This window comes from Podarcis cretensis, assembly GCF_951804945.1.
Source record: "Podarcis cretensis genome assembly, chromosome: 14".
Classification (NCBI taxonomy): domain Eukaryota; kingdom Metazoa; phylum Chordata; class Lepidosauria; order Squamata; family Lacertidae; genus Podarcis; species Podarcis cretensis.
In genome coordinates this window covers 36,110,893-36,125,308 of record NC_137183.1, presented here as the reverse complement: position 1 = coordinate 36,125,308, position 14,416 = coordinate 36,110,893, and the positions used below count along the sequence as shown (strand labels likewise).

At 46.3% G+C, this 14,416-nt stretch overlaps 1 protein-coding gene across 1 annotated transcript in view; it reads left to right on the top strand.

Moving 5' to 3' along the window:
• The window catches only part of WDR90 (WD repeat domain 90), a 45,396-nt gene that overhangs the window by 8,286 nt on the left and 22,694 nt on the right, over positions 1 to 14,416 (top strand). Inside the window, exons 8-22 of the mRNA XM_079952848.1 lie at positions 264 to 373; positions 564 to 794; positions 1,393 to 1,455; positions 3,213 to 3,281; positions 3,394 to 3,504; positions 5,400 to 5,545; positions 7,040 to 7,097; positions 7,959 to 8,077; positions 8,313 to 8,474; positions 9,200 to 9,330; positions 9,991 to 10,107; positions 11,045 to 11,280; positions 12,197 to 12,336; positions 13,139 to 13,269; positions 14,056 to 14,186. Coding sequence (XP_079808974.1) covers positions 264 to 373; positions 564 to 794; positions 1,393 to 1,455; positions 3,213 to 3,281; positions 3,394 to 3,504; positions 5,400 to 5,545; positions 7,040 to 7,097; positions 7,959 to 8,077; positions 8,313 to 8,474; positions 9,200 to 9,330; positions 9,991 to 10,107; positions 11,045 to 11,280; positions 12,197 to 12,336; positions 13,139 to 13,269; positions 14,056 to 14,186 — 1,955 coding nt within the window. The remainder of the gene's footprint in view (positions 1 to 263; positions 374 to 563; positions 795 to 1,392; positions 1,456 to 3,212; positions 3,282 to 3,393; positions 3,505 to 5,399; positions 5,546 to 7,039; positions 7,098 to 7,958; positions 8,078 to 8,312; positions 8,475 to 9,199; positions 9,331 to 9,990; positions 10,108 to 11,044; positions 11,281 to 12,196; positions 12,337 to 13,138; positions 13,270 to 14,055; positions 14,187 to 14,416) is intronic.

The window sequence follows — 14,416 nt, the reverse complement described above, 5'->3', positions numbered from 1 at the left end:
CAATAGAATACAGTCCTTTTTGCAGCAATGCGTGGCTTGTTCCGATCCTGGAATTGATTCCCATTTGAGACAGTTTACCCTAGAGGTCTTCAAGAACCTAATGGTGCAATCCTTTACATATCTATTCAGAAGCAAGTCCCAGGTGAGGTTATGTAGCCTAGATATGATTACCTGACAGCACAGCCCCATTGAATGCAGGGGGACTTATTTCTGAGCAAACCTGTAGTGGATTGTTGTCACATGTCTTCTGCTTGTCCTTTCAGTTGCTCATGTAGAAGACAATCCAGTTGGCCAGCTTCCAAAGGAAGTATTTCTAAGCAAGCCTGTTCAGGACAGAGTGTCTCTCATCCAACAAATTACCAGTCCGAAGCGAGTGAGTATGCCTTGGTAGCTATTTCTCTTGCCCAGAGCCATGTATATTTTGGAATTGGATTGCATCTGCCTTTCCAGGAAGCAGTGCTCTATGGCAGTTGCATCTGGCAAAGGGTCTTGATTTAGCCCTCCTTAGAACCTGGAGATTTGTGACTGTGATCCTTGCTTTTCAACGCTTATCATTTTCTCAGACTCCTCGCCGGTCTCCCTTCCTTACAAAGAACATCCCCAAGATTCACCGGGTAACCTCTGTGCCTGTACAGACAGTAGACACTGTGGACCAGACCTGCTGGAGGGAAGAACCACAGGCCAGGGGGCATTCCTCTCTCCCAGCACCTTCAGATGGCGATGGCAGCATTCATGTTTACGCCCACAAAAATGGGGATGTTACTGTTCATGCTGTCAGTGTTGATTCTGATGAGGTAAGCCTGCACCATAGCCATGACATTTGAGTGCACATCCTAGAATAATAAATCCATAGCTTGTTTTCATTTGGTGATTTGGTGACTGGAAAAGATGGTCAGATGAGGAAGGCTTCTCTTCTAGTCATCAAGAAATAGACAGCAAAAGAGCCACCATTGCTGCTTCCCAGAGAACCTCTTACCTGTTAAAGGGAATATATATAATACTCTTACTTCCAAAAGACTCCAGGGCAGCAAGATGACTCTTGTCTATGTAAGGAGAAGTGTGCAATGGCTACTTCCTCTCGCTTGATTGTGAGAGTATTATGTGCAGTGAAATTGTATGTTATGGGGAGCCAACTGGGATACAGCCACTAGGCTGAACTTTGCCTTTATAAGGTTGCACAAAGAGTGCAAGCAACATAGAAAAAATATAACGCTCTATGACAAGGGTGGGATACCCACCACCCTCCAGAGGTTGGACTACAACCCCCTTCATCCTGACCACTGGTCATGCTGGCCAGTCCAACTACATCTGGAGGGCTAATAAATAATAATACACCCCTAAATGGTTCTTGACTCCCATGCCAACATTTTAATTTATTTTGTCTCTTTCCAGGATGTGTGTGCACAAGCGATGGGACCAAAGGCGATCTCCACCAAGGACTCAGTTCGTTGCATGGTGAGAGATCTTGCCTTTTAGTACTATTTAAAGTACCCCTCTTTAATTTCCCATCTCCCCTTGCTACCTGGAAGAGATGTCTTGATTTCACAGACATCAGGCCTCTTCAGCCACTGATAGCTGCAGACTGTCAGTATTTTGCAGGAGAGTTTCAGGCACAAACTGAAACTTTAGATTTGCATATTTATAGAGGATTAAATCACTCTTCTTACCCTGGTGCAGAGGTTTTCAAACTTTTTGAGTCCATTGTTTTCTTAACCAGCTAAATCCATTCTTTCTGCGGCAACCCTGTGGGGCTCAAGAGTCCAGTTATGGCAACCCTTGCCTGCAGAGCTGACAGCCTCTCACACTTTTTCGGACACCCTCCCTTGTGGAGTGTTCCCTCAGTCTCCTCTCCCCTCTCCTTGGGAGTCCTCCGGGCAGCTGCTGCTGCTGTCCTGGTCTCTGGTGAGCTTCTTCCCCACTAAATAGAGGTGCCTCCCAGAGGCACCGTTCACCTGCGGAACATATAGCCAGGGCTGCTGCAAAAAAACAGTTGTGCAAGCCTTTGGGAAGCAGAGATGTGGGAAGGCATCAAAGGATGGGAAGGAAACAGGGACAGAGACCAGTGTTGCCCACAGCACCCCTGACCATCGTTCAAGTCACCCAGGGTGCCACGGCACACTGGTTGAAAATCACTGCCCTGGTGTAACAGATCCACTTTAAAAAGGAACATGATGATTAGTGGTTTGAAAAGCAGCAAGGAAATGAATTGAAAAGTTTCATATGAACAAATGATTAATGGTAAGATGTGAAAAAACCCTGTAAACAAATCAGGATAAATGCTCACTGTCATGTAACACACACACCCCTTTAACAAATAATGATGTAGGCTCAATAAAGACCGGCCATGGCTTTACCACTTCAAAAGCTTTTCGTACAAGCAAATCAGGATCAATTCTGAATCCACAGGTTGGCTGGAGAAGCCGTGGATCTCTTGAGTCTTGGCCTCTTTCCTATGATCATTGTTGCTCACACCAGTCCCTGCGCTAGCAGTGGCTGCCGACCCTCCAATTCTGGCCACAAGCCATATGTGCATGGAGCAGCTGCTGGAAACAGGAAGCTGCCTTATCCCAAGTCAGACCATTGGTCCAGCAGCTCGCCAGGCCTTTCGGCCAGCAATCTTAAGAACATAAGAAAAGCCTGCTGGATTAGGCCAGTGCCTCATCTAGTCCAACATCCTGTTCTCACAGGGGCTAACCAGAGCACTCTTCCCACCTGCAGTTCCCAGCACCTGATATTCAGAGGCATAATGCCTTTGACCTTGGAGGCAGAACATAGCCATTATGGATGGTCGCCATGGATAGCCTTGTCCTCCATGAATTTCTCCATTCCCCTTTTTAAAGCCAAGTTGGCGGCCATCACTGCCTCCCGCAGGAGTGAGTTCCATAGTTTAACTATGCACTGTGTGAGGTCGCCATTTATTTTATCCGTCCTTAATCTTCCAACAAGATCTTTCCCTACCCAGGGATTGAATCTGGGACCTTTCCTTGAAAAGCAAGCGCTTTGCCACAGAGCAACAGTTCTTATGTCATGGAGAGGCCTCTCCCCTCCCATAATTTGGTTGGGTAACACGCCCTTACAGGAAACTTTTACGCATGTCAAGATTCCTTTCCTGAATGGAAAAGGTGGAGACTCACTTCAGTGTATTATTATACGTAGTCCTGGCCTTATCAGAGTATCTTAAATCTGATGACAGACTGATTTTTCTCCTCCAGAAGCTCTTGCCAGATCCAATCCTGAAGCTGAAGAGGGTTATTGGGTTTGGAGGCTGCAGCACCAAATGGGTCAGTATGCCTGAATTTATTCATCGTACGTATTTGGCACTTAATGCCTCAAGCAAGCAGTGTAGTCTGTTCCCTGCAGAAGTTTCTCGTTTGACTCGTCTTTGTCACCCAGGCTCTGTGGGCTGCAAATGGATCTGTGGTGGTCTACCCCTGCCATGCTCTGATTATAGCAATTGCGTTAGACACTGGCAGACAGCGGTTCTTTGCTGGGCACACTGATAAGGTAATATTTGTTTCTTTTGTCTTGTTTTTCCACATGTCAGTAAAAATACAGGAGAGACTTAAAAATACACCAGCCCTTCTCAACCTGGGGATCTTCAGATGTTATATACTGCAACTCTGCTCAGCCCCAGCAAGTATTGCCAGTGGCCAGGAATGGGCACCAGGTTGCAGAAGCCTGGTATGCACCAGGAGCATTCATAACGTCAGATGAATGCATTCTGAGACTTGGGTAGAATTAGAAGCAGTATTTCGGTATCTCATAAACTTCACCCAGCTGTTGTGAAAGCGGGGTTGCGGAACCTGTGGCCTTCCAGATTGAGGTACAACTCCCAGCAGCCCTGACCATTGGCTCTGCTGGCTAGGGCTGATGGGAGTCAGCATCCAGCAACATCTGGAGAGCCACAGGTTACCCACCCCTATGTTAAAGAATTTCATATCCACAGCCCGACTTCCTGCTTTAATTCGCGAAAGTTAATTTCTTTGATTTTGATCATTGTGCATTCAGTTTTTGCAGCTGTTAATAAACAGCAAGGGGCAGGCATTCTTTTACTGTGTTATTTGTCCAATATCCTTTTACACCTTTGGCTCCCACATCTTGCTTCCAAAATACCTTTGTCATTGTTGCTGCATTGGTGCATGTCTCTCTGTGTGTATTGTATGAAATCTACAGGTATAATACTATGGATATACTAATAGTAATAGTAGTAAACTATTGTTTATGAAGATCCACTCATTAATAAACTGTAGTTTGTTAAGCCAAGGATGACCATTGGGTTCAGCGCAAGGTTCTGGGCAAGTCAGAACGGGCAACAGGCATAACTGAGGCTAGAAGGGGATAGTGGCAGCACTTAAGGGGCATTCAGACCCATAGGACCAAGTGCCCCAATTCAATTTTATAGCCCCTAAAAACAGGCGTTAACTCTGGGCAAAAGGGTCATATCTATTTTTTACTAAAAAGAGGATATCAATTAGCTTGATGATGAGTGTAATGACTAATTAATGAATGAGTTGCTTCTTGCAAACAAAGAAGTCTTGAAGTAAAACATAGTGTACCAGTTTAAAATATGACAATTTGAAAATGTTCATGTACAGTAAACAAATTATAAAAGGAAAAGCATTCATCCTCCATGCAACTGCAATACCACTACAAACATGCTAGCACACGCACAAAACCATGGCCCCCAAAAGCACCATGTCCCTTGAAGCCTTGGAGAATTGGAACATCTTTGCCTGCTGTCGAAAAGATGCCATTGTTGGCACCGGGTGATATTGCCTGGGGAGAGAACCGTGAGAGACTAAGCTGGGGACCGGAAAGTCTGCATTTGAAATCTTGCCTTCGTACGGATAGCTCAGCTGGTAGATCACAAGACCCCTTAATCTTAGGGTTGTGGGTTCAAGCCCCACCTTGGGTGACAGATTCCTGCCTTGCAGGGGGTTGGACTAGATGACCCTTGTGGCCCCTTCTAACTGCAATTCTATAATTCTATCATGGGCTTTAGGCAAGCCATATTCATCCTTAGCACCACCACTAACTGCAACGGGGGGAATAATAATTCCGGCCTACCTTACAGGGCTCTTGTAAGTGAAGGTAAAGCTCTTCCAGTTCTATGTGAATGCTAAGTAGCAGGTGGTGGCCGAGGCTACAGCAGCAACAGCCATTCTCTGGAGACCTTCATGCTTCTGTTACCAGTTTAATAAAAACCCCATAATAAGGATTTGATTACCTTTCAGCTCTTTGATCAGCTCCTGTATGTTGGGCAAATTGGTGTGGTTTGAAAGAGGAGCAGCGACAGGCAGTTCCTTCCTATGTAAAAGGCACATGATTCTCCTGAAAGGAATCCAATTCTGCTTAATGCCACGGGGTACCTTTTCCCACAATGTCTCAATTTTCTGCAGGTGGTGGCATTGGCGTTCAACGGCAACAGCACTTTGCTGGCCTCTGCACAGATAGGGCAACTGAGCGTGATACGTCTTTGGGATTTTCCATCGGGGAGGTGCCTCTGCATGTTTAAAACAGGGATGCAATCAATCTCTTGCCTCAGGTAAGTGCAGGAGGGAGCAGGGTAAGCTTGGGCACAAGGAGGCATCCAAGGAGTGTGGCAATCACACAGGGTCCCCGGACGTTTCACCGTCTATTGATCCCTGTGCCACCACTTTATTTCTCGCTGCCACCACCCAGGCCCTACCTGGTACAATACCGAGTCCAGTCAGGGTTAAATTGGAACATAAACTTCTGTTTATTTATTGCAGTTTAACAAGCGTGTGGTTTCGTAAATGGTATCGGTCAATTACAATCATGGGGTGCCTATCCAGACCTATAACTTCCGCTATCTGCTCTCACTCACTAAACCACCTCTCAGATATTTACTTGTCTTCCCAGCTCCTAATTGTTCCTGACTCAGCTTATTTCGCTACACTAACTCAACCTACCCACAGACTCTATCCCAATTCACTCCCACTCCAACCAACCTCCCAACAAACTTCCCTTTCGCCCCTTCCAGAGCTGGTTTTATAATCCCTCTGACTCCACCCCCCTGGGTTCTGATTGGGTAACTTATTTAACTATTTCACCTCCAGCACTCTCATATGTTAACTTCACAAGGAGGATCTGGAACTCTTGACTCCCAAAGGCTTTAATTTTAAGATTAGTATCGTATGTAAGGCAAGTCACAGGTTGCAAGAATCAGCGGTTACATGGGAGGTCAAAGGCATGGTTGGGCATGCTCTAAAATATTGAACGACAAGTGACAAGCCCCTTGCACCTTCCATTTGAGGGACAGGATGGCACAGCATTTAGCAGGCCAAGCAGCCAGAGCCCTGAGGCTAGACAGGCAAAAGGGCACTCCTTCTGTAGTGGGTTGGCTAGGTGAGGTTTGTGCACACTGGCATCTCCATGCCCTAGTTGCCAGCTTGGCATCAAATGTATTCCCATCTGTTTCCTGGGAAGGCTCCTGTGTAACAGGGGAAGGCACTGAAGACATCTCAGCTGGTAAAGCTGAGGAGTGTGTGTCTGGAACAAAGATAACAGAAGGCACCTCTGAGAGTTTTCCTGAGCCTCCTTTGGAGGGCAGATCTCAACAGATGTCTCTTGATCAAAATCTGCTATGCCCACCCTGCCAAGGGTCTAGATCTAACTCCCCAAACTCCTCCTTAAGGTCTCTCTCTCTCTCTCTCTCTCTCTCTCTCTCTCTCTCTCTCTTTCTCACTCACTCACTCACACACATACCCTGTCCATGACACCTTCACAGGACTCATGGCAGCAAGGTAGAAAATGAAAGACTGCCAGTTTTGTTGCTGTCAAAACTGGATTTTCAGTGAACAGCGGAATCTGGCTTATAGTGAGTACTCAGACTGCTTCTCCACTTATGCTAGTGCTGTCTACTCTGATGGGCATAAGGTTGCCAGGGGGTTCAGGCAGAGATTTTCCACATCACTTGCTATTACCTGATGCTTTTAACTGGAGATTGAACCTGGGTTGTTCTGCTTGCAAAAGACTGTTCTCTGCTGCTGATCTCTGGCCCCTTGTTCTTTTGCAGCTTTTCCTACAGTGGGGGTATCCTGTGTGGCACTGGGAAGGACCGACATGGGAAAACAGTGAGTGAATCAGCATTTCTTTCTTTGCAGTGGGTGTGGTGTGGGCAGGTACAAAGGGACAGCTAGAAACGCCTGCAGTGCTGCATTCCACCCCCCACACCACCCCGCTCTGTCCTGAGGTTCCCCACCTCTGGTCTGTGCTGTCTAACATTCTCGAGTGAGTTCTGTCACAGCCTGTGGCAAGAAGGGGGTGCAAGGTTTTCCTGATCAGTTATTCACCTGGCTGTTAATGTACTGAGATCCAAATGAAATTTACTAGAGCTGCTATTGCTTTATTATTATTAGTAGTAGTAGTAGTAGTAGTACCTTAGATGAGAGTTGCATTCATTATATGACAAGGAAGTGCTGCTTTGGTGTGAGTCGCAGGTGGATGTCAGGCTGAGTGTTACATTTTTATTTATACCCCACCTTCCCCGACCAGAGCCGGGCTCAGGGCGGCTAACACCAATAAAATTAGAATAAAACAAAATAGGGGGGACGGGACAAAAAAACAAAAACCAGTTTATTAAAATACGGGTTGAAATACAATTTAAAATGCAGCCTCATTTTAATAGTAGCCCATAAATCAAAACCATAAGGGGAGGGAAACATAAGGGTCAGACTGAGTCCAAACCAAAGGCCAGGCGGAACAGCTCTCTCTTGCAGGCCCTGTGGAAAGATGTCAAGTCCCGCAGGGCCCTAGTCTAACGCTTGCTGGAGAAGTTGCCTTTGGGGTCTGTGCAGAAGCTCCTGGCAATGTGCTTGTTTGGTTTGTGCTGACTTTGACTACGTCCACTTGGTGAGCTTTTAGGGATGAGGAGGGATCTGAGCCTGGCTCTCCTGTGTCCCACCCAGCTGCCTCTCTCTCTCCTCCCTTTGCAGATGGTGGTGGTGTGGAATACTGTTCAGGTGAACCATGGGGGAGAGGTGGTGATGCTTGCTAAAGCGCACACAGATGTGGACATCCAGGCCTTAAAGATTGCCTTTTTTGATGACACCAGGTAAAGAGTGGAGCTTGTTGTTGCTGTTTTATTGCATGTGTGTCCTGCCCTTCCTCCCAGAGGAGCCCAGGGCAGCAAGCAGAGGCTGAAAAAGGAAAGGCGGCATCACGCAGGAGGAGAGGAAGAGGCACCCCTTTGCTTGTGGGAACCTGAACTGTGACAATGCACGATGCAAGACTTGTACCTTAAAAACAAGTCCTGTCTAGTTTCATACTCCCAGCATTTCTCATAACAGAATGGTGTCGTGTGGCCGAGACAACGTGAGGCTGTGGCGGGTCCGGAGTGGAGTGCTGCGCTCCTGCCCGGTAAATTTGGGCGAGTACCGTTCCATGGAGTTCACGGACTTGGACTTCGAAGCAGGCCATTCCACCCAGCGAGAGCCACAAGACCGGACACTGTAAGAAGCTGCTCCACTTTATTGCTCCTTGATGAATGCTTTTGAAAAGAGCTGATAACCGCAAGACAGACTTCTGGGTTTCTATACTGTTTTTCATACCTGGTAACAAGATCATACCTTCATGCTTCCAGGACCCTTAGCTAATTAGAGGTGGGCAAGTCAGGGATGATCTCGTTCCCTAGAGCCCTGGGTAGATCCACTTCTTTCCACCAACAAAGCCTATTAATAGTTCAAATCAAGCATTCCAGAAAACATAGACTAAGCTACATGATATCTCTCTCAGAAATACAGTATACAGTGGTACCTCGGGTTACATACGCTTCGGGTTACATACACTTCAGGTTACAGACTCTGCTAACTCAGAAATAGTGCTTCAGGTTAAGAACTTTGCTTCAGGATGAGAACAGAAATCGTGCTCTGGCACCGCAGTGGCAGCAGGAGGCCCCATTAGCCAAAATGGTGCTTCAGGTTAAGAACAGTTTCAGGTTCAGAATGGACCTCCGGAACGAATTAAGTACTTAACCCGAGGTACCACTGCACATGAAATAAACAGGAGCTCCCTTAACTCTCTTCCTGTTTAATTAAATTGCCAGCCGTAGATTTAATCAGCTAAAACTTTTGTTGCTTGACCTACCGATTTAAAGCTGGCACCCCTAAAAGTCTTATAATTGCTTTTGGTCCTATAATGATGTTGCTGCTGGGTGACCTTGCCTCTTTCCTCTCAGGTTTGTTTGCAGTCGGAGTGGACACGTTTTGGAAATCAACTATAAGAATGTCGCTGTCAGAAATGCCCGGCGCCTCTTGCCATCGGAAGGGCAGCACTCTCATCGGCGGGAGAAGCAAACCTTTAACTCAGGTGGGCTGCATAGGTTTCTCCATGGCTGCCTACAGAACTTTCCTCTTGGGAACTTGCCAAACTGGCCTTTCCCAACCTGGTCCCCTCCAGATGTTTTAGAATAAAACTCCCATCAGTCCCAGTCAGCATAGCCAAATGGTCAAGGATGATGGGATTTGTAGTCCAAAACATCTGGAAGGGACCAGGTTAAAAAATACAAGCCTGGAGACAATCCGTTCGTAACACAGGTGTTGTGCAGGAGCAAGCAGTCTTCTTTCAAGGAATAATTTCTGTTTCGGTGTTGCTTAATTTTCCTAGCGCTCAAATGGCAACATGTTGGTGGCAGAAATCAGCTTGGCTCGGATGCCTTTAAGAGTGTCATGGTGGGATATGGATCTGCCCCATGCAATATTCTCCTGCCCAGCTCTATAGAAATGAATGGCTGATTGAGGGATAGATTTCATTAGGTTCCTCTACACAAGCTACTTCTGGCTAGCTGTGGAAGGTTGCACTAAAGGCTTCTAGCACGGAAAGGGTTTCAGAATTATCCCACAGTGGCTGACATGGGTATCTGGGCCAGCTCCAAATCTTGTTGCTCAGATTACAGCTGACTCTATACAGCGTGGGGTCTTCACTGCCAGCTCTTGTGCTTCATAGTGTACTGGATTTTTGTTCTTTCAGGTCCTGGGATAGCATTGAACAGCATATGTCTCTCATCAACTTTCTGTGCCACAGCCTCTGAAGATGGCTACCTGCGCCTGTGGCCACTGGACTTCTCTGAAGTCTTCTTGGAGGCAGGTGCGTAGAGCTTCGGGATTGTGCTGTCAAAGCTCTGCGTAGGTGTATAATTGAGACATCTCAAGATGAGATCTGTGTAGTAAACTAAGGATCAGGATCCTCAGGCCCACGTGGTCCTCTAAGCCTCTCCCATCGGGCCTCAGGAACTCTTCCCAAGCCACACCCCTCATTGGCCAATCCTTGCAGCCTCTTTGAGTTTTTGCCTGGCTGGAATATGTCCTAGAATTCTGATGATGCCTGTTGCTAGCCTGGATGGAGGAGATAGCAGAACATGTGCAGAAACTGCCTTACTGTGCAGAGGTAAAATTCACATCCATTGCTCTGTCCTCTTTTGTCTCTGGCCCTGCCCACCAGTGATATGTAGCCTCTGGGAGGTTGTCCAGAAGGAAATGTGGTCCTCAGACTGGTAAATGGTCCCCTGTTTTAGAAAACACAGCTCTGTGGCAATTCCACCACCAATCCCTGTGGCATGTTCACCCTGCAGGCATGGCTCCAGTAACCTATTCACCATGGACATCTTTCATTGTCTCGTTAACAGGCTACATGTAAATTTAGAAAAACTGTGTAAGATCCATGCCCATTTGCTTCCCTAATCATATGAAGAGTTCTCATGGCCTACCTAGAAGCCTGTTTAGTCCAACATCCTGTTTTCCACAGTGGCCAACCAGATGGCAGCTGGGTAGCCCGCAAGCAGGATAGTCCATAGCTATCTCTTGCTATTGTTTCACAGCAACAGGTATTTAGAGGCATGCTGCCTCTGAGCCTCCGGGTATTGTTGTTGTTTTAAAAAACACATTCTGCCAAACCTGTGGCTGGTGTTGCTTTGGTTTCACAAGCATAAACACTCATGCCTGAAAGTGAGAAATAAGTTTCTGGTTAAATGAGTCACAAGCATGTCACCTGCAGACTCTTCATTGGGCAGCTTGTCTTCCTTCAGAGCATCACAGCCCGGTGAGTTCGGTCCGCATCAGCCCAGATAACCTGAAGATTCTGTGCACAACTGCCTCTGGGAATGTGGGTTGCCTGGACATCCAGTCTAAGGACTATTGCACCATCATGCGCTCCCACCTGGATTCTGTTTTGGCATTCTCTGTGGAGAGATCCCAGAAGCAGCTGGTGACTGTCTCTCAGGATAACACCATTCGCGTCTGGAACCTTGAGTCTATGCAGCAGGTAATGTCAAGAATGCCTTTTTCGTAAAGTCTACCTGGGACTCAGAAGATCATATTGAATGTTAATTCTGTTTGGAGTCAGCTTGTTGAAATCAATGGATGGGACTATCTTAGGTATAGTTGACAGCACTAATGTCAGTCCTCCGCCCACCGTAGTTCAGTCCTTCCTTAATAGGTGATACTTCTATTGGATTGAGTTGGTGAGTTATCTCCTGTTGGTTGTTTTGTTGGGTTCAAGCCTATCTGCTCCTGTGACATTGAGCTGAGATTTGAGGTTAAGGCAACATCTGCGCTATAAATGTAAGGCACTGTGATACCGCATTATTATTATTATTATTGATATCCTGGCTTTTTCCCTGATAGGACTCAAGGCTACTTACAACTAAAATGGAAACAGCTAAAAAATGGTTATTAAAAAACAACGAACCATTAGAAGAATTCAAATATATACAGATAGAAGATCACATACAAATCCTTACAATACAAACAGCACAGCAACAGCTCCTTCCTAAAAAAATAGTAAATTCCCAGAAGCCTATTGAAACAAGAAAGTATTACAGTCATGGCTTCACTCTAAAGAATCCTGGGAGCTGTAGTTTTGTTAAGGCTCCTCCGAGTTGTTAGGAGACCCCTATTCTCATCACAGAGCTACAGCTCTCAGGTTTCTCTGGGTAGACGGATTGGTTAATATACCACTCTGGTTATTGTGGCTCTGTGAGGAGAGGAGGGGGTCTCCTAACAACTCTCAACACCCTTTGCAAACTACACTTCCCAGGATTCTTTAGGGGAAGCCATGGCTGTTTAAAGTGGTATCATAGTGCTTTAAATGTATAGTGAGAATGAGGCCTAAGACTTTGGCAGCTTGTTATTGCGAGCCTGTCTTGTGTCTGATCAGCATGATCCTCTGCCCCCTATAGCTCTATGAATTCACTGCCTCTGACGAAACACCGTGTGCCGTCTCTTTCCATCCCTCGCAATTTATCTTTGCTTGCGGTTTTGATACTGGTGTCGTGAGGACCATCAGTCTGGCTGCCTCAAAACTCCTTGAAGAACACAAGTATGTTTTCAATATATACTTTCAAAGTTGCATCCTGAGCGTTCTTCCATGTGTCAATCCAAAATGATGAAAGTTGAGGGCAGTGGGTTGTATCTACTCAAAGAAGAGCCATTGAAATTAATGAACCTGCTACTAATCTCCATTCATTTCAGTGGGTTTACTCTGAGTAGCATTGGATACAACTCAGTTGGATGTTCCTTCAAGAGGAACAGAAATGTGGGAGATCAGCTTCTTGCAGACTTTGGAGTTCTCTGTTCATGTTGTGAGAAGGTGAAAAGAGGCTAAAAGTGCAGGGTGGGGGTGAGGTCTAGGAGAGCAGGCAGGCTTCTCTGTTGACATGGACCTGGTTCTGACCAGTGAAATGGTAAAAGCTCTGTATGGGCTGTACCACTTGAGAGTGTAGGGGGAAGAAATCAAATGGGACACACCTCCATTACAAAAAATATATATCCCTCCATATAGAAAACCTGCCTGTTGGAGAGAAGGCTAGGCTAGAATCCTTCTTGTTTTCTATGCGAAAGGTTTTGGTTTTTAATGGAGGAACATTCCATAAGAAGAGTCCTTCCGGATCAGACAAATGGTTTATCAAGTCCAGCACTGTTTTCTCACAATGGCCAACTAAATGCCTTGAGATTCCAAGCAAATGGCATACTGCTGCCATCAATGCAGGTAGAACCTAGCCACTGTGGCTGATAGCGACTGATAGCCTTGCCCTCCATATGTTTCTTTAACTCCATCATGTGAGCTCACTGCTGCCATCTGAAGTGTTCTGCTTTCTTTCATTCTTTTTGGTACTTTGCAGGCAGCACCGTGGGTCAATCACAGGCCTGACCTTCTCCCCAGACGGCAATTTCATGTACAGTTCCTGCAGCCATGGGACCCTGGCTCTTTATAACTCTGCCATCCAGAAAAGCCACGTTATCAGAGTACTAGGTAAGGTTTTTGTTTGTTTGTTAATATATTCACTTAGAGCATTTGTACTCTGCCCTTCAGCTTAGTAGGTCCCAGAGCAGCTTGTATACCATCAATTAAAACAGGACAGCTCCTGTCTGCACTCTTTCAACAGGGCACAAAAGGAAAAGGGAATAGGGAGGGAAGAGGAAGCAAGCAAAGTCAGGTAACAATTCTTAAACAGTTGTTCTTAAGACCAATTAGTTGTACCCTGCTCTTTGCTTCCTTTCTCTTGCATTCCTATCCCCACAACGGCTATTAACTAAGTGGTGCTCCACCACCAGTAAGAGCCTTTGCTTGCGTTTCTCTTGCCAAAGTTCATTTTCCATTTTTATTTCCTCATTTGGGAAAGACTTCCATGAAAAGCCCCCCCCCACACACACACTTCTGGGTCTGGTTCTGCCACCACTGGTGTGCTGAGCCGTGGTCATTGACAGGAAAAGGGGTCCTCACTCCGGCCCTAATGGTTTGTGAACTCGTGTTGCATTATGATTTTGGTGTGACTTGATGGTCTAGGGGCTCTTTCCTTCTGCTTTCTTGGTGTGGTGGTTAGAGTGCCCAACTAGGACCCAGGAGACCAGGGTTCAAATACCCCTCTGCCATGAGTCACTGGGTAACTTTGGGCCCATCACTGAGTCCCACCCTAACAGGGTTGTTGTGGGAATAAAATGAGCCACCTTGAGCTCCTTGCAGGGAAAAGTGGGGTAGAAATGCACTGATTTAATAAAACAAATAACCTCTCATACTAAATATCTACCTTTTATTCAGCAAATGTCACCTCACAAGATGCTGACCTCGGTCCTGATGCTCTCTCTGTCAGCGGCGATGGACATCTCTTGGCCTTTGTGGGACCTTCCAAATACATTGTGACTCTCATGGATGCTTATTCCTTAGATGAGGTAACTTGACACCTGCCCACAACTCGCTGTTCCTCAGGAAAGAAGCTTCCAGAAACACGTAACCCTCACAGTTACAGAGTGGAAAAGTTGGCAGGTTTTTTTGTCTAAACCGAGAGAGCACCTGAAATGCTGGCCTGTTCTCATTCAGGGCGGCCCTTAGCTACATCTGCTGGGCTGCAGTAATAGCAGGGTGATATGCACATCCCCTTCAGTTTGTTTTATAAACATGG